Raw genomic sequence first — 27,816 nt, 5'->3', positions numbered from 1 at the left:
GAGTGCTCACTGACATGACAGGTGGGGATGGGAGAGGGGGCTGAACTGACTTCATGTCCTAATGTTCTGTGGTTGTTCAACCGGAACAAGTTTGGACAGCTGTATTTGAGGTAGCTAGAGGGGGAAGAAGAAGAAATTTTACCACTAAAAATCGTATTTTTTCTTAATCATCTTTGCTGATGAATATTTCTTGCAGCATATCAGACTAGTTCTCAAAGTGTATGCCATGCAGGCAGTCTAGGAGAATGTATTTTTAGTTACATGGAGTACAATTTATGCTTTTGGTATGGGTTACCTGTGATGTGTGAAGTATAGGAATAGCATGTCAGGGACACACACTCAATGCGGACAACACACACTAGCAAACAGTGGGTCCCATGTGTTCCATGGGCTTCATGTTTTCTATTGTCGGGAGTTTTTATTTTCTTTAAAGGGAGGCAAGAAAAAGCTACTCTAAGAACATACCAGTAACAGCTAATAAATAACAATAGTCCTGGCATAACATATCCATTACATAAGTTACTCGATCTCACCCTTCCAGTCCATGCTTCTTTAAACAAGTATAACCCATGTCCCTAATGAGTGGATGAAGTGAAATTGTGAAATAATTGACATCATTGCCATTAAGAGAAGAAGATGTAAGCATCTTACTTTTTCGTTTTTGATAGATAAAGTCATCAAACACTAACAAGGGACCATATGATTTTTCTCAACCCAACCTTCTTCAAGAACTGACAGGTGAACACACGGTGAGTACATAATATTATTAGCATGGTGTTAATACCATCCCTGAGTCTGTTGTTGAAAATATGTGAACAAGAATTGCTTAAACAAGAATCTTGTAACTCTTGTGGTTTCACACTGTTTGATCTGGTTGTGAAAATAATTATTCAGAGAAATTATCTATGTGATGTAGAGATTCCCTCTTGCCTTAAGTTTTTCAGCAGTTGATTGCATTTTAAAGTATATGCATATATTTCTGCACAAGTTAATAACTGGGTGAATATATATATTGTTTTTAACTGGACAAACATTTGCAAGAGGTAGATCATAAAATGGTGAAATTTTCCTCTGCTGACCCTCACCTTTCATCACAGTCCAGCAAATCAGGTGCTTAGTGATGTAGCATGTTTTTGCTACAGTCCAGAATAAATGTTGAGACAGGAAATCTGAAGCTTGAGAAAACTTACTTTCACAACATGAAGGTTTACATAAGGTTTACAGTTCAACACAAAATCATTAACAGAAGTCTTAGTTCAAATAAAGTTATTTAAACATTTTTAAGGGGATGCTATGCGATGAGGGGCAGATATACTGTTAATAAACTCTTGCAAGAAATTGTCAAAACTTGATTTGTTTTTTTAAATTTTGGTAGGGTGCTATTTGGACCATGAAATTTTCTCCCTGTGGAAAACTCTTGGTAAGTTTCTTCACCATCATTGACTTTTGATAATAAATCATAACATTGGCAATTATTGAAAAAAAAGAAAAGCAGAGAAAAGGTCATCTCATTTTTTTTAGTCATATTTTGCAAATAGTGGTAAAAGAGCAGTTTTTAAATATACACACACATACATATTTGTCATTCACATAATCAGTGGGAATTATTATTCTGGTATTTAAATAAAGCAGGAAATGATTTAAGTGGAAATTTTTAAAATTTAATAATTCTGGCACACTTTTATACTTTTTAAAAAAAAGTGAGTTGCATTTATTCATCAAGCTGCTTTGATTGTCTTTCAGGCAACAGGAGGTCAGGACAGCATTCTGCGAGTGTGGGTTCTCAAGAGCTGCTACAGTTATTTTGATGACATTCGTCGCAAGTATGAGGATGGTGAGTCTTTCTCTCACCATCTTTATTCCTTTAATCCATAAGTGCTTATTATTTTCTCATCATTAAACCTTCATTTTGCTACTATCATTTGCAAAATAAATAAATATTGTTCCAGGTGAGGAATTGGCAGATTAACGAAAATCTTATTTTTAGTAAATGAAAAATAGCCGTTTAAATTAAATTCTTTCGTAAACTTTATTTCTTTTGGAATATGGTTGGGTGATCTTTTGGATAGTGTGTGTTATTTACTAACTTGATTCTTTTAATTACTCTTCTATAAAATGGGTGCTTATAGTATTTGGAGAGGATTGTCATCCTTGATCAGCTGATAACTGTATTCTGTGCCTTTGAAAACTCTATGCTTGAATGACTATAAGATAATTATAAAGAGATCAAGAAAAGTCATTAAAACATTCTCATGTGTACAGCAGCTTTAATGAATTCCAATACCAATGAATCTGAATATTATCTTTCTTAATTGGACAGAAAGCAAGAACCTATTAAAAGATGGGCGTTTGAAGTGTCTAAGAGCATTATCTCCCCCTTGGTCTATGCAGTGTGAAGCATATGCATGAGGTGTACAGTAGATGTGTTTTTAAGGTATATTGTCAAACCTCTGAATTGCAGTTCGTATTACTCCTGCACAAGATTCCTCACAAGAGAGTCTTAGCAACTCTGCTGGTGAAACTGCACCGTCCACCTCTGATGCCAAAGCTGTGGATCCTTTGGTAAGACTTTTACAGTCTCAGACATACTTGTATTTTATTTTTCTTTTACACTTGAGCCTCAGCCTTACAATAAAAAAGCATGTATCTAAAATTTTTATTTTGGATAAATAATAATAAAACACTCTGTGTGTGTGTGTGCGTGCGCGCTTTGTTTATTTCCTTGTAGAATAAATGCCAAAACATATCCTTCAGAAATACCTGTTGCAGATTTGGTAGTTAGAGACTTGAATTAGTTGACAGAATGTCAGTTTATGTGGTTATGACTTGAAAGCCACAGCAGCATTTTTAATCACATCTTGATTTTATTGTGTAGAAGATGTTTGTAGATGTTTGTATTCATTGTTTACATAGTGACCAAATGAGAGTAGGGACCTTGAATGTGTTGAGGCTTTGATTTTAAGACCATCTATTCTGACTATTATGAACAGTACTTTAGATTTTTCACTTTGCAGAAGGAACTGGTTCAGGAACAAGAAGAGGAGAACATAGCACCCTTTATGCGAAAACCTTTCTGCACCTACAAGGGTCACTCTGCAGATCTTCTAGATATTTCCTGGTCCAAGGTCAGAAACAGTTTTAAAGATTTGGAAAGCAATTGTGAATTTGGTATTTTAGCATTTGCAGACCTGGTTGCCCATCTGATTTTAATGTATTTTGTACAATTTTGGAATGGCCAGTATAATATAATGATGTAAGCTTTTATAGCAGGGTATCCCAGCCAAAGCCAGCTCCCTGCACATTACAAACACATTTTTTAAATTTGATTTGGCTCTCTTAGTAATAAATATCTTGCTTATCATTAAAAAAGCAGTTATTAGGAGTCCATCACTGTGTTTAAATAAAATGTCATAAAAAAGCCAAAGGTTCTGATGCTGACAGTAAAGTGTTAAATAAACTGAAAGCACAAAGTATATGTGTTCACTTAGCAAATTTATGTTGTGAAGTGAAGCTGTTTGAATTCACTTACATTAAAACTTTAAAACCAGTCTTTCCTTTGAAGGCAGCTACCCCTAATGCTTTCTAAAAACTACATCAGACATATCAGCCATGTTAATTATCTGTTTTCTTTGTACTTATAATGTTTCAAACTGCCGATTTCTAATGATGTTGTACTTGATAAATTAAATTTCACTCAAGTAAACCTAGGGTGAATAAAAAAAAAATGAAAGCAACGCTTCTTATTTTGGCAGATGGGCCATAGACGTCCATACTTTGCCCACCCCTAATGTAGACGCAGATGTGGGTAACATGATTTCAGAGTAAATCTGCAAAAAACACAATGAAGACACATTCACTCTCTCTAGCAGGGATATATAGCACACATTTAAGCAGTTACAACACATACATTCACATGTGTACTCTTTTCAAACTTCTCACCTAAACTAGCACACACAAGAGAACATCAGTAAATTATGAAACTCCAGCTGGCATGTTGGTGATCAAAATCTAAACCTAAAAGCTTGCTGGTTTCAGAGAGAAACTAAAGAATCTAAAGAATTTAGAAGATTTTGCTCCTTTTGTGTAGAACTACTTCATCCTGTCCTCCTCTATGGACAAAACGGTTCGACTTTGGCATATATCCCGGCGTGAATGTCTGTGCACTTTCCAGCACATCGATTTTGTCACTGCTATTGTCTTCCATCCAAAGGTTTGTAAAAAAAGAAATGTACAAATTTTTCTAATAGAAATACTGCTAAAATGCATTCAAATGTTGCCTGTTCTTTACAAACTGATTCCTGTATAGTACATATCAATAAATTCCATACTGAACATTCTGTTTCTTGTACCTCCCTTACAACAGTTCTACAGTGTTGGATAGCTTGGCATCTCTTTTTTTAGTGCAGTACACAAATATCCAGTTTACAGTTTATTTGTAACCTTCAAATGGGGGGATACAGGGTTGGCCACTTAAAAAGTAGCCTGCCTCCTATAACAGGGACCAGAGGTAGGCAAGTGTTAAAGTGAGACTGGCTGAATTTAAATTTTACCACTTTCATGTAGCATTTGTTTGTATGTTGATCATAAAAGGAGAAACAAGTCAATCTTGTAAAGTCACATAAGAAGTGAAATATTCACTCAAGCACTTTCAAAGTACTTATTCATGTCTACAGTGAGTCTGTCTTGATTCAGAAGTGAGAAAGAAAAAGAAGAATAAAATAAAAATTATCAAGACTACAGGTAGTGAGACAGTTGTGAATGTATGTAAGTCTTATCCATATTCTCATATCAGGTTGCTGTTTTGACTTTTGTGTACAGATGAGAATATTGATGCTTAGAGAGTCCTATACATATGTGTTGCGAATTCTCAGATTTTCAGTGAACTACATCAAATTACGGGGGAAGAGACTTTTGACTTATATTGGTGGTTTGTTCTTTGTTATGTGTCTGGATTAAAGGATGATCGTTACTTCCTGAGTGGTTCTTTGGATGGAAAGCTGCGTCTATGGAACATTCCAGACAAAAAAGTAACTATGTGGAATGAACTGTCAGGTACGTCTAATCTGATCACGACTGCTAACTTTTGTCACAATGGACGGCTGGCTGTTGTTGGGACCTATGATGGGAGATGCATTTTCTACACTACAGATGTGAGTGGTGCTTTATCCTTTAGTTACATGAGAGGGAGAAATGGGAGGGAGAGAGGAAGAGAGAGACTACTTATGTGAGGAGGCATCAAAGAAAAATGTGAAGCTGAGTGAGGCATGAAAGTGTAGCATTAAACTTGCTGTTTATTGATGATCCTATTTTCTTGTCTACCCAAGAGCAGTGTATGTTTCTCCCAGCCCTCTCTTGGAATTTCATAGTGTATAAACCCATGATTATTACATAAGGATTGAAATGCATTCTATTTCAATGGGAAGTTTGTAAATTTTGACAAATGATACATGAAAGATGAAATGAAAGGTAGGGGCGAAAAATTGCATTCTGTAATAACAAACTTTCCCATAATGCTAGTCCTTTTTCACACCCTTCCTTTTGCAATATCATGTTACTCTCAGCTCTTGTTCTTGTTATTTGGTTCCTCTTTGTATTTTCTGTATTTGATTTTATTCTTCGTTTAGTACGGTTGTTTATTCTCTTATAGTTCATATGTTATTTGTTTTCCTGTCCCTCGTATGCTGTCTATGTTTCGTTCTTGTTCTTTAGCTCTAAGAGCATGCTCCCTAGGAATGTGAGTATGCACTTTACAAATTTTGCATTTATTATTATTATTTATGGCTATCTCTTAGATGTATGTGTGATACTGTTATGCAAAGTGTAAGTACAGATTTATGGCCGTCTGTTAGATGTATGTGTTAATCAGGTTTTTTAGAGCTTAAACTTTTTTCCAGCAACTGAAATATTACACCATGCTGCATGTGCGCTCCACGCGTGGGAAGAATGCACGAGGCAGAAAAATTACAGGAATAGAGTCTATGCCAGGTGAAGAGAAGGTAAAGAACTGCAGATAACATCCTCTTGATCCACGTTTAAAAAAAATCAGTTATCTCTAAATACTTCACCCACAACTAACTGACAAACACCACTACCACTTACTAGAGAAATATAAAAAACAGAAAAAAAAAGACATGATAGATAACAAAAACATACAACTTGTGTGTGAATTAGAAACTGGTGTTTACATATTAGATGACAGCTACAAGTTTCCAAGGTCTAGACCAGTGGTGCCCCATCTTTTCTCACCCGAGGGCCACACTCGACATCATAAAAAATCTCATGGGCCAGAACATGACGGTTTTGCCAGAATCATGAAATTATGTTGTGCATGGTTAAAATGAGCTTGCTGGATGTGGCCTGCAGGCCATAGGTTTGGCACCCCTGGTCTAGACGTTTAAAATAATGTATGCACTAATGCACTTGTAAATGAAAACAAAAAGAGACTTGTGGATAAGGTGGAAAATTCATTTAACTTGTATTTGTGCAATTACTGTTTACATCGTGTCCACATGTTTTCACATTTTTGCTCAGATATTGGTTACTTCAAATGACTCTAGAGTGAGATTGTACAGTCTGAAGGACTTGACACTGACTTGCAAATATAAGGGAGGCACAAACAATAGCAGCCAGATTAAAGCCAGCTTCAGGTAGGGGTGTATTACTAGTGGATGTTTGTGATGTGCCTACAAGTGGGTTAAGGCCTGAGGCATATTGTTGTATGTTGAAATGTTTTGAACAATTTTATTAACTTAACACAAGGCAGTGTGTGCATGTATGTCAGTAAATACCTGTATGCATGTATACCTGATTGTTCTGCTAGAAAACTTAGTGTGCCAGAGTCTAACACTTTCATAAGATCAGTTGGATTGTTTCAGCTCTACTGGTAAATACATCATCTGTGGCTCTGAGGATCATTTCTTATATATCTGGAAAACAAATCATGAGTTTGTCAAATTTTCATCAGCTCGCCGAGACCGCAATGATTATTGGGAAGCTATCAAAGGTGACTTTTTGTGTAACTTTTATTTTTTTGTTTTTGTTTTTTTTTGAGACCTTTGACATAAATTTTTAGGACTGTTGGTTATCTTCATGCAGTTATATTCCTCCCCCCCTTTTTTTTTTAATCATTTTATACCAAAGGTTTGTGATCTTTATTAATTGTAGAAAAACTGTAATAAGTCTTGTGTAAGGCTTCTTGCAACAAATATAAATCCTGTGCTTTTATGTTTATATTTTATATTACAGGAGAACTCTGCAGAAACATGTGGTCTCTAGCGAGCAATTTACTGATATTGCAGATTGCCAATACCTGTGTTTTGATCAAAGTGGTTTTGCTGATTTATCTTTATGTATTTGGTGATCATTTGGTGCAGATAATTAATACTGGAAAAAGTGTTGGCTTAATCATAATCATTAATGTTTTCAATTACAGTTCACAATGCTGTGGTGACTGCGGCAGTCTTTGCAGCAAACCCATCATTTATCTTCCGAATGGCGATGGCAGAAAACGCCACTGCAGTCTTTGACGATGACACAGAGGAAAGAGAAATAATTGTGTCTGCTGACTTCACTGGTGCCATCAAAGTTACCACTAACAGACCAAAAAGTTGATGACTAGTGTTATCAAGGAGGGTAAAAATCATCAGATAATGTCAGCCATAGATGCCCATTTCCAGGTTTGCTACAGTTGCTGTGTGCTGGAGTCAGCATTGTGTGGTTGTGGTAAAAATAAAATTGATAGCTTACAAATATTCATATTATCCACTGTTCTCACCAGACCATGATAAGGAATGTCTTCAATGGCTGCTGTTATAGGGCATGTGCTCTGCTCTTCTCCAGAAGAGCAATAAATATTTTCACAGACTGTTGTAGATGGACAGCATATGTTGCTTTGATAGCATTAATGACCTTTTACAGAGTATATATCATCCTGTTAACATTGTCACTTACAAGTAAATAGACAAATGCAATACATGAGGTTAGAACAAGAATAGATGTGATAATCAAGATTATAGTCACTTAACAATCTTACTGGTGTCACTGTATGAGGGAAGCTGGATTCTTAAGTGTATTTGGTCCTTGCTGCTGTTGAAGACCATTTCATCTTATCAAATTAATCATCATGTCACTGACAGGTGGCATATGATTTACTTGTTTCCAAAAGAAAGATGCTTGACAGTTTGTTTTTCTGCGGCATATGTGCATATGAGAATTAAAATTCTGATGGTGGTAAAGAGAGCCATCTTCCCATTGTCAGGGATTTTGCTTTTTGCTAGATTTTATGGTGATTGTACAGGTTCTTTTACAGTGGTAGGATTTGAGATAATTTGGAGGATGTCTTTCTTCACATTGTTCATGTCTAATGACCAACTATGTGCAGCACTTAATATTCAGGAACAAAAATCATCCACCCTTATAATTCTTCCCCTTAGACCATGTGATTTTTCTGATAAATGTTGCCATACTTGTGCTTTCAAAATTTCTAATTTATTGTTTTCGAAATTACCTTTTTTTTTTTTTTTTTGTCCAGTTATTTTGTGAAGATTTGAAATGTTAACTACTGATCATGTTCCCCTTCCATTTCTTAACACAAGAATTGTACATGTGCATAAAAATCAACACAAGTTTAAAAAAACCAAAGTGTTATTGCATTTGGTGTTGCAACAATTTGGTTAAAGGATGCCAAATGCACTTATTTTTAAAGCAAACATAGATGAGCAGAAGAAATGTTTCTTCAGGATTTGGCTTGCCTTTGGTTTCTTGGCTTCCATCTTTCAATATTTGCATTACTCAGGCAGCTCTACAGATGATGCTGGGCATTGTGCTAGGGCAAAGGAGTGATAGGTGGTTGTAGAACTTGGATCTTGACTTTTTTCCCCATGGAAGTACAGTATTCTTTTAGTCTGCTGATGGTCTTGGCCAGAATAATGCAGTGCCATCCTCTGAGAGAGAGAGTGCATATAATTTTCCAAATCCAGAAAATCACTTCAGACATTGCATTTACTATATACATATCTCATTCGATTCTGCTGTAGTTAAACAATTTGATAAAACTCTTCATTTTGGAGGCAGTTTATCTGTTTTATTCTTCCCCGTGAAGAATAATCTTTTATTGTAAAAAATCTTTGAACATGTTATCCCATGCTCAGGAGCTGCCCTCTCCACCATATTTCATAGACGAAGCTCTTCCTTACATGAGCCTTTGTATAAAGATGTGTAGGCTATCTTAGTGGTTAGAGCATTTCAATGTGGAAGCATTCCAGTCTGATGGTGCAGTGACCAGTCAATCCAGCTGCTTGGGGAATGACTCCATGGAGGGTTGGGAAGGTCAAGCAGTGAGGGAGAAGAGATGAGCACCACCCTCATGAACTTCTCTCCCTAAAAGAGGTGCTGCTTCTCTAACATCTTATTAACCAACTTTTTTACCTTTATCCTTAATGGGATCTAAATACTATTTAGACAGATGATTCAGAGAAGACATACAAACTACAGTTCTTTTGAGACTATTGTCAAGTAGTATGAGCTCACTCAGCTTTGCTGTGAAATACTTTTTAAGTCTTATTTTATGATATTTTCAAGATTTGCAACAATTACTGCATTCTTAAACAAGCTTTCTTCAGCAGATCTGTGTATGCTTTTTGAAGACCTTTATTCTACAATTGTATAATTGGGCTTCAGGAGATGTATATAACAGTTTGAGAAGGTTACCAGCACATTAACCTTAAATGTGCCTGCTATGCGTTTTTGCATTAATAATGTGGTCTCTTCTCTCTGCCTGGTGGTGATGGAAGTAGTAATCTGAACTACGATCAAGACTCCCCTAAATATTTATTAATGTTTTCTTGTGGATGAGCTGTAGATCTCAGCTACAGCGTCATAAACATCTTGGACTGTGAAAACAGTGACACCTTGCTGAACAACACTTCTGGTTTTTCTTTTCATAGAACAATATGGACTTTGAAGAAGGCTTTTTGACAGCATTAATAGAAATAGTCTTTAGTGCTTATTGAGGGCACATGGTATACCACAACACGTGGTAGAAATCATTAAAGGTTTCTACACTAACTTTACCTGTGCTGATGGACAGTAAATTGTTTTGCTTTGCTTTTTTAAGAAAAGAACAGAGTGTTGTATGCTGTTGGCAATGCTCTTCGATATGACTATTGACTGGGTGAATAAACTACTCGTATAAGAACAAAAATACCATCTAGGCAAGTTAGACTGACAATCAGCAAAAAGAAAATGGAGATAATGAGATTACACATCCAAAATCCTATCCCAGTTTTTCATGAATTACCAACAGCAGATAAAGTCAAAAGGAAGACCAAAGACATCTTGGAGCTGAATAGTTGAGGCAGAGGTGGAAACACTGAATAAGACATGGGAATGCTGCCAAAGACAGACAAAAAGGAAGACCTCTATTGCAGTCCTACATACCAAGGAACAAATGAATGAAATATCTCATGTCATTATACTGTGGTGATTGCTTTTTTGTGTAGATTTCGTTTTTTCATTTAAACCTCTTTTCCCCAGTTTATTCTGTCTAAAATTTGCTTCCTGTCTGACACCCGTTCCATTGATTACTCCAAGAATCTGGACATCAACTGTTTTCCCTTGAACTTGTCCAGTGCTTCTTGTGCTATCCTATGCTTCTTATAATTTATCATTTTTTTCATAGCATGGGACTAAGTTATTGATAACATGACATTTTGTTTTTAAAGATTTGTGTGTTCGTTTAGGCTATCTGTTTCAGTGGGTTCAAAGTAATTTTCTCCTTCCTTTTATTTCTGTGATTCCTGTATTCATTAATCATTTTTAGAGTTTTAATTGAATTTTTTTCAGAGTACCTTATGCATTAGGCTTTACTTTGGTTTCATAACTTTATCAGTTTATTTCCTTTGCTAGTATTGTTTATAGTTTTCACTAGTAAATCCCAAACATAAATCTAGATCAGAAAATAAAGTTTGTAAACATATTTATACTTTTAATCTAGTCAATGGAGCATTATGATAATTGTCAGTAACAAGCTAGTGAAAGAGTTAAATAACTCAAAAAACAGTGTTTTTTCAGAACTTGCAAAGATCACTGTCACAGCTAACTTTCAATTAATGAAGTAATAGTTAAGAATATTCTTCAGTTTACTTGTCATTAAAGGCTGAGTACAAAACATTTTCCAAGTGAGAACAGTTTATTAAAAATTGCCAATATCCAAAATCTGAATAAATATTTCTGGGCCATTCTCAAGATAAATACTTTTGAAAGTTGCAGTTTTCACCTGGGTTTTGGAAAAGAGATCAAGACTTTATTTTTGTTAAGGTTGTAAATGTCAGCTCCTTTATTGGTCAGTGCCTCATTTAAGTTTGTGCTTGAAGCTCTTGCACTGGTTGCTGCCTCCAATGTTCTAAGTACAAATTTAAGTCAACATGTGCATTTACAAAAATTAATTAAAACTTCACTATGCATTTTGTAATAAGCTAATACCAGCTGTATATTCTGCTCATCTGCTACCACCCACTTAATTTAATTGGACTTGTTAGACTTTGAAATCAGATGAAAACATGTACACTGATTGATTTAGGGTCTCTGTTCTAGTTCCAGGGTAGTTTGAGTTTGAGATATGATACTCAAACATCCATAGGTGTCCAAGTGAGAGGGTGGTACAGTATAACATGCTTCATCAGCAGTTTTTAAAACCTGCTTCACTCTTACTGTGTGTTCATACACGCATGTAAATGCATTTGTGAATAATATTTTTGTGAATGATGTGTGTGTGAGGATGCATGCCTTGCTTTATCTATAAATGCTAATTGCTGTGTGGCCAATAGCAAGATGACTTATTTCTCTGTGATACCTTGTCACTTACTTTTAACTTAACCTTTTACAGAGCATGCTTGGAAAGAACTCATCCAGTTAAAAGCTTTTATGATGAACTGTCTGAACCAAAGGTATTAGACTTGATACTCCACTTAGACCAGTAATGCAGCTCTGCTAGAGAATATTACTAGCTAGCTTGAGAATACTGAGCATGTTGCATACAGAAAGCAATGAAGGCAAAATGTGCCAACATTCTGTTTAGAAATTATGTCAGTGCAAGACAGATACCATGTAATTATTATAATTTATTATAATTTGTGTATACCTATGTGTGTGCAAATTATATTTTTGTGTTGGGAGTTATTTTTTTCTTTCTCAGAAACCCCCCACCCCACAACTCCCCCACCAAAGCTCAGTATGATATAAATATGATTTTGTAAACAAGTCAAGGTTTGCAGGAGCCATGTTTTAAAGTTTTTTATGTCTTGCCATGTGGTGGTAACTATGAAATACTTAGTGCCTTTGTTAATGTACAAATTTCTTCTTCTCCAGAAGAGAACAAAAGCAAATAAAATACATGAAATGCGAACTATATTTTGTGGTATAAGTGAGACCGGGGTTCTTGTAGAGAGATGTGAAATGATACTACTTCTGTGTACCAGAAGAAATAAAGCATATTGAATAATGGAGATTAATGCAACTGACAAGAATAACAATAGTATGAAATAATGCAACAGATCAACCATAACAACACTGCTTTATTCATGAGCAAACTCCAGCAGTCTTTTTTGGACTAAAAGATCAAGAGGTTAGTGAGCTTGAGTCTGGGTAGAGCAATGGATAATGCTTGCTTTTCTCAGGTGATTGAAAAGATTAACATGCTAGGGTCCTCAGAGGCAAGAATTTTCAATTAACAGTGTCCAAACATGTAATGGATGAAAATTTCGTTAAAGGTTTGTATGACACTCACAAATACATTTCTTTACTTTTGTCACTTCTGGATCTATGACATCTCAGGCTCCCCTCTCGACTGGTTTCAGTCATATCTCTCAGAACTAAGTAATAGTGGATGGCTGCATGTCTCCACTAGTCTCTATACGCTCAGGAGTCCCCCAAGGTTCTGTACTTGGTCCCATCCTCTTTATCATGTACATGAAGCCACTTGCTACTCTAATTCAGTTTCACTATATCTGATCAGTCCTTTGCTAATAACACTCAGCTGTATATCAGCTGCTCTTCTCACGCACACACTGCGCTATCCAGAGCATCCAAGATTGTATTTCTGATGTTAGACAATGGATGATTCACAAGTTAAAACTAAATGACAAAAAAAACCCAGAAACTTTAATTTGTTCAAAGAGAGCCAGAGTTTACCCTTCATTGTCTGTCTCTGTTCTGGTAGGCGATGCTGATGTTCCTTCAGCACGTGACTTAGGTTACATAATGTCTGCTGACATGTCTCTTGATGAACATGTTTCTCACATCTGTCGTGCTGTATACTATGAGCTCCAGAAGATCAGCTCCATTCGGCATACTCTGTCCATCTCAGCCACCAAGATTCTCACCAGATCATTTGTTCTGTCTAAACTAGACTGCTGCAACTCTCTTCTTGCTGGCTGTCCACAACACATCATCCATAAACTTCTTCTGGACTCGCAAATGTGAACATGTCACACCACTTATCTTCACTCTCTTCATTGGCTACCAGTTAAAGCTAGAATAGACTACAAGCTCTCAAATCTATGCTTTGGATTCTTTGAAGGCTCCTCCCCCAACTACTTTACTGAAATGTTGTCTGTCCACACTCCTGCCCGAAACCTGCTTAATATCGTTTTCAGTTATAACCCATTTGTCTTTGTACATACACTTTCATACAGTGCTGAGGGTCAACGAGAGCTTATGCTTCACCCGATTAAGCAAACAAAAAGTTAAATAATGTGAATTAGCAAAATGTTTAAAATCAATCAAACGGTAAATTTAATGCTTTTTTTCCCCAACTTTGAACAACAAAAGTAGCGAAAGACTGGAACCACGGACGCATATTATTAGTTCGTGGGGGAACTACTGCTGTCGTCTGCTAGGAAGTGCTAGAGTGATTTCCCCTGACTTCACAAAACTAATAAACGCCGAAGACTGAGTAGTCGGGGAAGAGCAGTGGTGCAAGCAGAATGATTTATTATTGTCAGTCACTAATACGCTGACTTCAGACCCCATTTTTAGTTGGATGTTCGCAGATAATTTGCATGAATGGTGAGTGTGCATTCTGTGCATGCACAGATTAGATTCTGCAGCACGAGCGCGTACACATGCCTGTGACCAAGTGTGGTGACACACACAGTGACATTGGACGTATATAGGATATTAGTGCGTGGTGTGACACACACAGAGTGTGACACAGGGTAGAGATGTTGTCGTTAACGCTGAACACTTTTTCTACAACGATCTGTCCGTTCCCTCCACCGTTTTCTCTTCCAGTCATCTTGAATGACTGAGTCAACATGCAGTTATGTACCAATTCAGTGTGAATGGCACTAATTTACACACGAAACAGCAGTACACATCGTGATATTTTGTTAGCATGGTTACTTGCAGCTGCGGTAGAACCGAAGTAAAATTTAAACTGATATCATTTTTAGATGAATGTTCTAGCATTTGAATGTACCAGTAATTAATGTAGCTCTTACACCATTGTTTTATGACCTGTTACAGTATAGCCTAATTCGATCCCTAATCATATACCTAATAGCAAGTATGAATAGGCACTATATATAGTTATGCTCTTCATGATGTAAATGAACTGTGTAATACAAACACAATTTCTTCTAGTCAATTCATATGTTAATCCTTCAAAGATAATGTCAAAATAGAAATAATTGTTAATTAACAAGGTATTTGTGGCATGGGAAAAAGGATGTTAAGACGTATATACTGTAAAAGCCTGTTTAGCTGGTTTGAAAGTTAACCGTATTTATAATGAGAGACTATGCAATGGAGTAGGAAGTAAAAATTTTTTAAAAAAGATGTTAAGACTGATGATCAGTGGTTATCATCATCATAAATAGAATTGCGGCATCTAATTCTTCATCATTTGGATTTAATAACTTTTGGGAGTAGTCTGTTAGTTTTATTAAATAAGTGTAAAAGCACACATAAACAGTATTTCCCCTTTTCTTAATGGTTGTGTACTTGGTCTTTACAGATAGAGGTACAGGATCACGATTCAGCCATGCTGGAGTGCAGCAGTCAGACAAGTCTGGTGGACTCTGTCACCCAGACAAACAGTGAGGAATTATGTCCTCCTGGAGAACGTACATTTCATGATGAGCACCGTGCACATAATCTTTTAAATGGCTTTTCAAAACTGTACAAGAACCAGGAATTTGTGGATGTTATTCTATGTGTGGAAAAAACTGAGTTTCCATGTCATAGAAATGTACTGGCTGTTTCTTCACCATATTTCATGGCAATGTTTTCAGGCAACCTTGCAGAGAGCAACAAGGTGTTACATTTAATTAATTCTTAAGTCTTTAAAAATTTCATAATTAAATAGATCTTAAATGCATGTCTCTATATTTTTTAAATACATCTGAAAAAGTATTGGGATTATGCCACTTGTCTCTTTGTAATATTGAACTTGAAAACCAACTTTGTACAAATGGTAACAAAGAAACTGTTTTCGGGGCTATATTGACTGTGAATTTCCATGACTAACAGAAATGCTATCATAGCTTACTATATATTAAGCTCAGGCTTTTGATAATTGTCTTGGTACTTTAGCAGCATTTTGGAAATCATTTTTAGTCACTTTTATTTTGAGGAGTCAGGGAACTTGATTGATGTTGATTGAGTTTTTCTACAGTACATCATTTTGCTTTCACAGGCCAAAATCAAAAGCAGATATAACTATACCACATCTTTTAAAAAAATAAAACAACTTATCCTGAAAATTATGGTATTTGTGCTCAGGATCGAATGTATGAAGACTCAGAATCAGAATTATATTTGTAAGATGAGGCTATCGTTAACTAAGTGTGTAAATCTTTACTGTTTCAGGAGAAGATAACTCTGCAAGACATGGACAGCCTGACCCTCTCGCTAGTATTGGATTATATCTACACAGGAAAAGTGATTCTAACTGAAGAAACAGTGCAAAATGTTTTGTCAGCAGCAAACTTGTTTCAGCTGCTATCCTTGCGTGAAGGGTGTGCTGATTTTATGATGAGTCATGTCACTGTGACCAATGGCATTGGGGTATATTTCTTTGCCAGAGCCCATGAGTGTGATGTGCTAGCCTTGAAAGCCAAGGAAATTATTAACAGCAGGTATTAGAAGCTTGAGTGGAAAAATCTTGTTTTGTTTTAAGTTTTAAAATATTATATTTGGGTGCTGATAAAAGGACTTTTTGAAGATTAATTTTTAATAGGCAGTCACAAATGAGGGGAATATTTCAGGGAGAAGTAATGTAGTTGAAATTAACATCAGGTAATGTTTAAGAAAACAAATACCAATGTGTAAGCTGCATGTGTATTATTTTGGCATTCTTTTTGATCCAATGCCAAAACCCTGATTCATATGTCTATGTACAGATTTGGAACTTTGTGTGGGCAGCAAGAATTTCTGTCACTTCCTGCTGACAAACTTGTTGAGATCATTAGTGATGATGATCTCAATGTTGCTGCTGAAGAAACAGTTTATGAGGCCTGCATGGAGTGGGTTAACTTTGACCTACCTTCTCGATTAAAAAATGTGGCAGAGATAATGAAATGTGTACGATTTGCCAACATCAGTTCTTATTACTTCTGTGATAAAATTGACCACAATCAGGTAAAGGGGTTTTTGAACAATTTCTTCTTTATTTACTTACCTTATGGTTTTGAAATCAGAGCATGAACAGGAAATAAAGAATGCAGCATCTGAAATATGAGTGTATGGTTTCATAGTTAAAAAAATATCAACTATTGAGTGACAAAAGATTTGAAGGTGCTGATGCTAAGTCACATATAAAAGCTTTACATGCTTTTTTGTTATATAGAGTTTTTCCTATAGAGAGCGCAGTCAACTTAGGGATATTTAAGGGAACCCCCTTAACTCTGTGTTTTACATGTTAGTTTTATAGCAATGTTTTGGGATGTTAGCAAAACCTATGTCTGTTTTATATTTATACTGAGGCCAAAAGGCAAGTTCAGGAATATCTCTTTTTCCAAACATGCACCAGGTCTTGCGACAAGATCCTGAAGTGAGCTGACCTTGGACAAGATCCGGTACTACCACATGCTCAAAAATCGACAGTCAGAAGTTGATTTGAACCTCATGCCACGTAGAGGAATGGCCTATGAACGAGGCGTTATGATTGTTTCTAATCCATATACAGAAGATGTAATGAAGAAGTACAACAGCATGGAGATGCTAATCCCACGAACAGGGGAGGTTGTGCATATTGCCAAACTACCTCAGAGTTTGTACACACCAGGTTCGACCGTACTTAAGCATGGCTATAAAATACAGTTGTTGCTTAAGCTAAATTATAATTGATTCCTTCTTTGTCTACCTTTGGCATAGGTCATGTAGTAATAAATGAATCAATGCTAAATAGCAAAAAAAGTTAATAAAATCTGTTTTCAAATCTAAGAAAGGTGAGCACATCATCACTATTATTATGATGAAGTGTAATAAAGCTTCCATTGCAAGAGACAAGCTTTTTTAGTTGACTGATTAAAACAAGTAATTCCTAGCATCAAATTATAACAATAATTAAATGCTACTTTCCCATTCACATTACTTATTAGTGTTTTTTTATCACCTCAATCATATACATGGCTGACCATGAGCGGATAATTGGTGCTAATTATGTTTAAATATTAATTCATTCAGTAACCCTTTGTATGACTGACCATTTTATTATGTCTTTCTTATGAGATAATTTTCACATATTAAATAATTATTATATATGTAAATAATAATTAATATATTAAATACTATAACATTCCAGTTGATAATGAACAGCTACAATTTTTAGTATGTAGATACTTACCTGCAACTGTGTAACCAAAATTACTACTTGTTTTTATTTCTAGCTATAGCTGTCACAGGGGACAATCAGATCTACATGGCAGGTGGAGCTGTAAGGAAAATCAATTATAGGGGCTCAGTCACCACTGAGGGCATTTCCAATAATTTGCACTTGTTTGACCAGACATCATCTTCATGGACATCTAAAGCCAAGATGCACATGTCCCGGTCACAGTTTTCTCTTGTCATTGTTGATGGGTGAGATGTGTTTTATGTCTGAGCTTTGTTGGTACAATCTTTAGTTCATTTCATTTATAATTTATTTTGGTGCTATTAATGTCCTGATCATTCTGCATATATATATATAAATAAATAATTTAATGAATATCAAAAAATAATTTCATCTTTTAACTATGATTTATATTCTGCTTGATTATTGCAACATGCTCAGTAGAACTCTCCTCCCTTCCATATCTGCTACCTACTCACCATCGAATCATTCAAACATGCACTAAAAACACATCTTTTCCATCTTTTCCATGAGCATTACACTAATTAACACAGTACTAGTCCATTTCCCAATCCTTTCTTTCACTTTCTTGGTCTATTAATTAGCTGTCAGTAGTTCTCTAGTCCACCTGCTTGGTTTTTTTTGTTTGCAGATTTATTATACTCTCTGTCCTTACTTTTTTTTTTTCCCTTTTCCCTCTTCTATGTTTGTCTTTTATTATTTATCTACATGGTTGTTTCTCCTTATGTCTTTTGTATTCTATGTCTCCTTCTTGTCCTGAGTGCTGAGAACATGCTCCTTCGTGTGATCATGCACTAGATAAATCATGTTTATTATTATTAATAACAGTTGTAAATGTCTTTCTCCAGATACCTGTATGCTATTGGAGGTCATGATGGGACAGAGACCCTCAGCAGCATGGAGCGCTATGACCCTTGCACTAACACTTGGACACTGGTTGCCCCTCTTTTTCGTCCCATACGCTTTATGTCAGCAGTTAGCCATCGTGGAAAGCTTTATGTCATGGGAGGTGAAGAAAAAGGAGCAGTGTGCAAAGACTGCTGGAGGTACAAGATGGTTTAGCACGGGTAGCCAAAAAATGATAGAATAATGGAAAATAGCCAAAAAGATATAAAATCTTCAGCTACAGCCCTAAATTAATAGTTTTATTTATCTTTTAAATAGCTAAACAGCTTCCCTAAGTGAGAACAATATTACAATATTAATACATATCGCAGCTTTGCTCAGTTATTGAATAAGAAGCTTGGTATGCTGTTGGCATTGTCATTGGGCATCAGTTCGTGAAGAAACAATTTTATTGTCTTTAATTTAATTTATTATTTAAATTATTTCTTTTAACATTTCTTTGGATAAGATAAAATAATAGGGTTTGTGGAACATTATTTAAAGGTAATTTTGTTTAATTTTTGTTTTGCTGTCCATCATGTGGACAACCTTTTTAAAGTCTTAGGTTTGATCATGCAGGTATGATCCCATCGAGGACATGTGGAATAAAATTCCTTCCATGGCTACAGCTCGCATGCTTGCTGGCTGTGTGGTATTTAGAGACAAAATCTGGATTGTTGGTGAATATGTGTTTGTTCAAGAATATAATTGTTTTTTATTACAGTATAACATACAATATCTAGCAGAAAACTTAAAAATTAAAATTAAAAATTGCAAAGTTAATTTATTAACATGGAGTTAACCTCCAATCGCTCCCCCTTGCATATGCCAAAGTATCATGTCTACTTGACATGCACATACAATTATACTAAACTATTATCACAAATCTTTCACTCTTTATTAATGTTTATGTCATATAAATCTTTTGCCTAAAAATGTTTTTGATGTATTGGTTAAAATTAATGCTAATAAACTAGCTTTTAGCTCACCTGTGGATGTGACATACATGTAAGTTCCCTGCCTCATGTGGCTATATTGACCTCTTTTACTCGGTAAAGCACTTGTTGCAGGGAACCATTACTGATAATTATAATAAACTTATTAAGAGCTAGAGAAGAAATATGAAGTATGTGTTTTTAATAGAAGGAAAAAATCAAATATTCAGGGTATCAAAAAGTGTGAGACTGGGAAAGTCTAATGATTGCTGAAAAGAACATTTTAGCAATAACATAAATACTATTCATTGGTAATTGCAGGTGGAAACTCTGCAGTGAGTGAACGATGGTACAAGGAATATTTACCTGAGTACTGTGTAAGTTCCGTGGAAATATTTGACCCGCAACAGAAACATGGACGGCTGGGCCAGAGCTGCCAAATCCCACTATGTGGAGCAGGTATGTTATGACATTCTTCAGCTTTGTGACTGTCTTGAAGTTAACTTGTGTTTGATAAACTGAGAATGATTGAGAAACTAAATTTTCTTTGTGGTCATTTTCCTTAGTATTTTTTGTGACTTTTAAAATTTTGTTCACTTTCTGGCAAATTTTCACTGTCTTTCTATTGTTTATATGTGTTGAACAAGATGGTGAAAGATTGAGACGATCCTGTAAATCATGTTGCACGTATGATGTTTGTTTTATAAATAAAAAGTCTAGCATCTAAGTATAACTTTGACTAACCCTGTATATCCGTGTATGTGTGTGAGTGGATGTATATAGACATATATAAAGAGAGAGAATATACCTTCACATATGTGCATTTCACTTACAAATTTTTTTAGTATAAGCAGTTAGAAAATATTTGAAGAATCTTCAAATAAATTTCATCCAAAAAAAAATTACTTGAAATTGCCATTCCCACACAGTGTTTGAACCAATACAAAATCAGCATCTGTATACTCTGCATTTCAGTATGTCACTTTATTAGACTATAGAATTCATCACTATGGGACCTCTCATAAGGTCTCTTCCTTATAATATAAAATTAATACTATGGAACCTCTTGCGACATCATAAGGTACTGTCATCATGACTTCACCATTATCATGTTTGAAACACAATACTCCATGTCTCATATACAAATCACCCTTCCTGCCTTTGATTAAATATGGGATGTGCCAGGAATGTATCCTGGAATGGAGGCACACTTGCTAATGTGTGTATATACATGCTTATTCATTTATATGGTGTGTATTATATTTAGAATATCCAAGTATTTTTATTTCTATAACTTGTGAATTTATAGATCAGAGCCTCTTCATAGAAATGATTATAAAAAAATATTTTTGCCAAAATACTTTCATTTGGAATAATATTCAGTATTTTAAGTGACTTTTTTATCATGTCATTAGATTTCTTCATGATTTATCGAAGTCATTTGAAAATTGTTCAAGTGTTAAGAATTGATTCTTTTAACATTTTAAGCTTTCTTATATTACTGCTTTCTTCTTTTATAGGTTTGGTCAAGTTTGGTGAAACTCTGTTGATTGTTGGTGGAGAGGACGATAAAAGCTGGATGGCTGGAATGTGCTGGTTGCGGAAGATAAGGATAGACTTATATGGAGCGAGGGAATTGAACTCCCGACTGTAATGAGTACATTTGGTTGTGTTGTAGCCAATATGCAAAAAGAACCAAACAGTTCCTGAAATTATTGCTTGGTGGATCCTGGGGACATTTCTTTAAACAACAAGATTGTCAACTTAAATAAAAGCAAGGAAGAAGAGGAGAAATGTTTACTCTGATTCGTTTTCTTTAATGTTGATCATCAATACACATGAGGTCACGTTTTATTCCAGAGATGTTAATCTCAGACAGTACACTGTGGGAACATATAATACACAGATTTAAAGACGTGTCCTTACATTTGCTAGTAGATTTTTTAGAGGTGTATATATGTTGTTTGGGTGTGATGAATGTATTTGTGTCAGTTCCTCACAGTTGAAATGTGAGAGATAGCAGCACGTAACAGTTTTATTGTCTTTCCCTTTATGAGCACCACGAGCTTACCTCTCAGGGAGAGGTATGCACATCCTAAAGAATCTTTTGTTATAATTTGTGCATGTGAAGATTTTTCATGTTCTTCTACTTGGCGTATTTATTTTGCACATATGGTTAAACATGTTTACATACAGAAATTGAAATTTTGTTCAGCTGGGTGAAGAAAACTAGATCTGGTTGCACATATCGATGTGTGCTCTTGTAATATTTCTTTTTTATACTTGCTTTGATTCTGCATGTAAGGAGAAATATTTAAAATGAGTGTTAAATGCAATGTATAAAATATTTTGTTATATGAAGACTGTGTGGAAAAGAATGTCCTTCAAACGACTGTGTAGGTCTAAGCAGATGTGTTGCTTGTGACTGTTTTTTGCATGTGATTCTATACAACATAAAGTACTGAAGAATTAAAAACTAGTCTGGTGTTAAAAGCATTTGGAAATTGCAGGGGTAGGGGCGGGGGCGGGGAAATAAGGTGAGATCCACATTTTTCCGATTTATTTTTAAACCACTACTGAGTTCTGCTAAAACAATGTTTGGCGATACAAGTAACTGATGTTTTGTGGTGTGTGTGACTGTGGTAGGTGGTGTTGGAAGAAAAGCACTAGAAAGGTCAAGATTATTTAACAAGGGCCCAAGTACTGAAGAATTAAAAACTAGCCTGGTGTTAAAAGCATTTGGAAACTGCAGGGGCAGGGGCGGGATAATAAGGTGAGATCCACATTCTTCCGTTTTATCTTTAACCACTACTGAGTTCTGCTAAAAGCAATGTTTGGCGATACAAGTAACTGATGTCATGTGTGTGGGTGTTTTGTGGGGTTGTGTGTGTGTGACTGGGGTAGGTGGAGGTAGGTGGTGGTGGAAGAAAAGTGCTGGAAGGGTCGAGGTTATTTAACAAGGGTCCAAGTGTTGCGACTTTCGCTTTCCAATCTTCATTTTGGAAAACATTGGAGGGGATGTTTGCAGAAAGAAAATAAAGTCCCAGGCTATTTTAAATTGTAGCCTCAAAATCATGGACTTTGTTCTACCATTATGTAGTTTACCTTTCACTTGCCCCACATGTGTGTTTAACTTTTTTATGCATGTATCTTATAATGATGACCATCTTGGGTACAGTGGTCATGCTACCTATGTGATAGTTCTTGTATAATGTTAATACACTGGAATATGCAGGCTAATGAATGACAACTGTCATCTAAATGATCATGGATTGTTGTGGCAATTGATAATGTTTTAAAATGTCACAAATGCTGCTGTAGGTACTTACAGTGAAATTATTACCTTTGTGAGATGCCTGTGTTTTCTTCGGGGGAAAAAATTCGACCAGAGACATTGTCTTGCAGTACTTAAATTTTATTGGCAATGCAGAGTTAGCAAATTCCATTGTCTAAGAAAACTTCAGCTGACTCACACATACATTCCTGTCTTTGGAATTCTTGGTGGCTTTGTCAATTAGTATATATTCATGTAACTGCTTTCTGTTTTTGCTAAAGATCCTGTTGAACTATTACACTGTAGAACAGCATGTTGTTTTTGCTACAGTAAAGTCTTGCTGAAATCCACCCAAATGGGGTGGTATCTTAGAAGGTCATAGTAAGGAGACCAACCAGTCTGCTTTCATTCTACAAATCATTTCAAACATCTATAAATTCAAGTTCGTTTATTTAAATATTGAAATAATGCTCTTAAAAACCATATAATAATTTTTTGTTGTTGTCATTTTCACTCTCACTGGATCATGCATAGTCTGCCATTGTTAGGTTTTACTAAAGATTTATAGGGGAACTAACACTACCGTGCCAGACAAAGACGCTATTAATATTTTTGAACCTGATTTCTTCAAAAAGTTGCAATTTTCTTTTTAACCTCTCAAGACATTGTCAACATGCAAAATTGTGGTGCCATTAGTTATTCAACTTCTGCTCACTTTCTCCATAACATTTCATAGTGCAGTATCACCTCTACCTAAAAAGGCATATTCTGGTTGAGAACAACTGGATTTTATGGTCACTTCAAGTTAACCACTAGCTGTTTGTCTTGGACAAGCTAGATGTTACAGTAAGTAGGTTATTTTTTTCACTTGCTGTTTATTGGTCGCCCAATACACTTTTTCATTGTCACTTCCTTGTAGTATAGCCTATCGATGTTAGTCACATATTTATATAAGACTATTGAACATTTCTGTTTTACTTGAAATGGATTTAAAAAAAAAAAAAAACCAGAAACTTTGAAAACTGCATGAAATAGCACAAAATATGTTTCAGTTTTCTGCCAACCATTAAAGATGGGATCATGTATCTCTGTTAACTGTTCAGTGTGGTTTCTATGACAATGGTAAGGTAGAGGTGGTGTGTTGCACCAGGGATGGCCAGACATTGTAAATCATAGCCGGGATGTAGTACTTTACCAGAAAATGTGGGTGCTTTTGCTACAGGTATGCATTTTTTACTTAGGTGCCAAGTGCATGAATTTTTGCTTATCTAGGTCATAAAGTCACATTATTTTTATGCCAGGATATCAGTAAAAGGGTCAGATATCTTTCCCTACAAAAGCATTTCTCACAATTAAATAGCCAAGCATCCTTGTGAAATGTTTATTTACTACAGCTAGTGTGAAACCAGACACTTTATTCCCTTCCCCATTCCTTCCATTTCCACCTGTACTCACCCCTCCAGAATAACCAAAACTTTTTTTTTATACCTATTGAATCCCTTTAATTTATATATATATCTGGAGTTTTCTGATCATTGTAAAATCTTGAATTTTTCAGTGAGAGTTGGCTTTCCTGGGTTCAGCTCTTGTCTCAGGCACGCTGTTCTCTGCATTCTCTGCTTACAGAGTTTGCTGCCTTGCCATGATATAGCCTTTGTTGCTGACTCGGCATAAAACACCAATTCCTCCCCTCCCCCTTTTATGCTTGTCTGAAATTATTATGACCAAACAAACGTCTTCATTTTTTTGGCCTGCGATGGTTGATTGGCAGGCGATGCAATTATCATTTGCTCCTCTTTTGTGCTATGCCACACTGGTTCACATAGACGATAAAGAGGAAGTCACAAGTTAATCAACTTGAATGCCACAGCAGAGATATCAATATTTGCAAAACAGTAGGGTAAAGTAGGCTGGGTCACAAGGGTATTCAATTAACTAGTTCAAGTATACAGACGACTCTGGATCCTGGTGCTCTAACCGCCGGACTATCCACTTCCCCTTTAGCTGGATTATCAACAGAGAACAGCAGCTCTAAAACTTTTTTACCTACATTTTTCAGAGTTTTCAATGCATTTATTTGTTGAACCGTGAAGAGTCTTGTTTATTCACAATGAAATGGCTGCAGCAAGCAATAAATCGTGGAAACCTAAACAATAACTGGTTAGCATTAAATAAACTGTAGATTAAATAAATTGTTAAAACCTTCTTTAGTTTCTGAATGGTGTTGTATAGTTTGCTTCTCATGCTCTCTGATTTTTCGGTTGTTCTCATCAATGATGGCATCCCGTCCAGCTAGTTCCAACCTCAGCTGTTGGATCACCTCTTTATGGGCTTGAATTTTTCTGAATGCTTGCTCAAGGGATAACTAAATGAAACATACAAAGAAAATTTCTTTTTCTAACAAACCAAAGGCTTAAGAGGTCTCAAAGGATGAATAGTGAGATTTTTTTTTTCCATTTATTGTGGAAGTGTCTAGAAAGGAAAGTCTGAAGAGATTATGAAGTGGCTACTGCCATTTGTACATCTACATACATTATTTTAAAGCATTAAATACTACGGAGTAGGACTTATTGAAAAAAAACATTATCCAGAAACAAAAATGAGTAAGCATCTTTTCCAGCTTGAATTCACTCAAGCAAGGTTAACCATCCTAGTTAAATCCAATCATCAAACTGGTTTATAGTTCTCTGTCTTCACCTTTAAAAGGATACATTCCACCCATTCATACAGGCTATAGATATCAACATGCCTCACCAGTCTAAAGACACATATATGCACAAAACATCCCTAAACACAATATACAAGATAACCTTCTCTAGCGTCTCCTACAACTCCATACACATTGACACATTTCGCAGGTGCATAAAGAGGTTTTTTTAATGGCTACCTTGGTAGCTGCCAACTCAGCATCGACCGATGCCCGTGAAGATGTAAGATGTGCTACAGATGAGTTGAGCGTTGACACCTCTGTCCTAGACGCTTTCAGTTCTTCCTCAAGGGTAGCATACTGTCGCTCAAGATATAATTTACTGAATGTCAAATCCTCGATTTCCCGCTGATGTTTACTGTGCAGTGTATCCATCTCTTCCTGGAAGTCCCTGCCAGCAAAGGCAATTTTGTTTATCATACACTTGTACTACCTTGTTACTAAACAGTAGATAAAACCAACTAATTTGATGATCAGAACTTTTCTCATGAACAATTTAAACGCTCATCTTTTAGCTCATGAGCTCAACATCACCGTGAACATACCTTTGTCTTTGTCGCTCTGCATTCTCCTTGTCAACCACCTGTGACAACTTATCACGTTGAGCAACATCTCCAGACAACTGTTCCTTCTGCTGCTCAAGGTGAGCAACACGCTTGTTATGTGTCTCCAGCTGAGACTGCAGGCTGCTTATTCTGGCTTCTTGTTGGCTCAGCATGTATTCCATGTCTTTAAGTCGACCACTCAAGCCACATGCTGGCAACTTCTTTCCCACTCCTGCTATAAGAGAATGAAGGTGAGCAAAGCAACATACACTAAAATCATATCAATAAAGCAGTGCAGCAATGATTGTTTGTAGTGATTGAATAACTTTAAAATCACACAATTTGTCTGATCCTCACCAAATGTTAGGCTGTATGTTGGTCAAGAGCAAATTTACTTCCCCTGTTGTCTTACTCTCAGCACCAGGGGTACCTTCTACTAAGTTAAGCAAATTTCACCAAAATTAACGCTGAGGAAATTTTACCATACCTTGAGAGCAGATCTGGACACTGCAATTTGAAAGGGTACACATGCAGGAAAGGGGAAAATTGAAGGTGGAGTAAGTGAATAGACACCAGGGAAGGGAGGGAGGGTCTTTCCCTCTGGAAAGTTTGCACTGTTCACCTTTGAAGAGACTAGGCTTCACCTGTGCATATCGTTGTAATGCTCCTCTTACCTTCACTTAATTCATCTAAAATGCTAATGTATACTATTGATTAACTTTACCATCCTTGACTGGATCTTTTTTGTGTGTGTATGTGTGTTTAATGCCCTGTCAGCAATTAGGGCTAGATCATGGGAAAAATAACTGATCTTAACTTTAAAAGTTCAGGAACAAAACTTTCCAAGGGATATAACCATTACATTCTTTATAAAGTAAAAGCAAGAAGTAAACAATGTGTAAAAGAGTGGGTAAAGTGTAAAAAGGAGTGGAGAAGCTATAAAAGTCCACCAAGAAACAAAAAAACAAAAGGAACACAATTATCAGGACATACGATTTCTTAAATCTGATGGTAAAGTCCTATCCTCCTTATAAAAGAATTCAGGATAGTCAGAAAGGAGTTCCTGAAAGTGTTGGAGAAAAATGAGGTCACTAGTGTCCCCATTTTTAAAGGATGTAATATCAACAGGAAGGGTCCAAGAAGGAGCTGGTAGTATAGGGAGAGGCTCTCCCTGTTAATATCTACTTCTGCAGCATGTAGGTGAGGTGCAACATGGAATGATAATGGCGTTTGCTCACCAGCTTCTGCAAACAAACTTTGTACAAGAGTGGTGCGGAAGGCACCCAAACAGATGCAGAGCCCTTGATGATGAGTAGGCTTGAGAATTTTGGAGAACGACTCTCGAGCAGAGCCATAGATGATGGATCCATAGTCTAGCTTGGAGCGGACCAGGGAATGATACAGACCAAGCAAGACCATTCAGTCTACCTCCCAGCTGACATGGCCAACTTCTCTGAGAATGTCCAAGGCTTTCTGACAAGAAAGGTATAGAGATTTGAAATGAGACAAGGTTACGGTCTAAGATGACCCCAAGGAATTTTACTGTCTGGACCACTTTGAGTACCGTTCCATTAACAGGGTTTGGAAACATACCTCTCAGTTATCAAATGTGGATG

At 36.0% G+C, this 27,816-nt stretch overlaps 3 protein-coding genes across 10 annotated transcripts in view; 2 read left to right on the top strand and 1 right to left on the bottom strand.

Annotated features, from left to right (window-relative positions):
• The window catches only part of LOC112555893 (WD repeat-containing protein 44-like), a 32,205-nt gene extending 19,802 nt beyond the window's left edge, over positions 1-12,403 (top strand). The window contains exons 13-23 of the mRNA XM_025224459.1: positions 669-749; positions 1,376-1,420; positions 1,744-1,834; positions 2,462-2,562; positions 3,015-3,125; positions 4,088-4,210; positions 4,959-5,150; positions 5,895-5,996; positions 6,532-6,647; positions 6,876-7,003; positions 7,433-12,403. Of these exons, the coding sequence (XP_025080244.1) occupies positions 669-749; positions 1,376-1,420; positions 1,744-1,834; positions 2,462-2,562; positions 3,015-3,125; positions 4,088-4,210; positions 4,959-5,150; positions 5,895-5,996; positions 6,532-6,647; positions 6,876-7,003; positions 7,433-7,611 (1,269 nt within the window). The 3' untranslated portion in view covers positions 7,612-12,403. The remainder of the gene's footprint in view (positions 1-668; positions 750-1,375; positions 1,421-1,743; positions 1,835-2,461; positions 2,563-3,014; positions 3,126-4,087; positions 4,211-4,958; positions 5,151-5,894; positions 5,997-6,531; positions 6,648-6,875; positions 7,004-7,432) is intronic.
• Positions 12,404-13,926: 1,523 nt separating this feature from the next.
• Positions 13,927-23,965, top strand: LOC112554996 (kelch-like protein 28). Its single transcript, XM_025223104.1, is given in 13 exon segments — positions 13,927-14,064; positions 15,014-15,313; positions 15,868-16,136; positions 16,401-16,646; positions 17,043-17,284; positions 17,889-18,081; positions 18,703-18,900; positions 19,319-19,419; positions 19,996-20,076; positions 20,079-20,116; positions 20,118-20,133; positions 21,195-21,272; positions 21,275-23,965. Coding segments are annotated over 13 exon segments (1,875 nt in total). The 5' UTR covers positions 13,927-14,061; the 3' UTR covers positions 21,385-23,965.
• Positions 23,382-27,816, bottom strand: part of LOC112554993 — a 19,196-nt gene continuing 14,761 nt past the window's right edge. For 7 of the 8 annotated variants that reach the window (XM_025223095.1, XM_025223098.1, XM_025223099.1 and 4 more), the window contains 3 exons: positions 26,201-26,435; positions 25,836-26,046; positions 23,382-25,313 (listed from right to left, as the gene is read on the bottom strand). In XM_025223095.1, coding sequence (XP_025078880.1) covers positions 25,116-25,313; positions 25,836-26,046; positions 26,201-26,435 — 644 coding nt within the window. In that variant the 3' untranslated portion in view covers positions 23,382-25,115. The remainder of the gene's footprint in view (positions 25,314-25,835; positions 26,047-26,200; positions 26,436-27,816) is intronic. The other variant, XM_025223097.1, reaches the window with a different exon arrangement.

This window comes from Pomacea canaliculata, linkage group LG14 (genome assembly GCF_003073045.1).
Source record: "Pomacea canaliculata isolate SZHN2017 linkage group LG14, ASM307304v1, whole genome shotgun sequence".
Taxonomy (NCBI): domain Eukaryota; kingdom Metazoa; phylum Mollusca; class Gastropoda; order Architaenioglossa; family Ampullariidae; genus Pomacea; species Pomacea canaliculata.
This window is presented reverse-complemented; position numbering and strand designations above follow the sequence as displayed.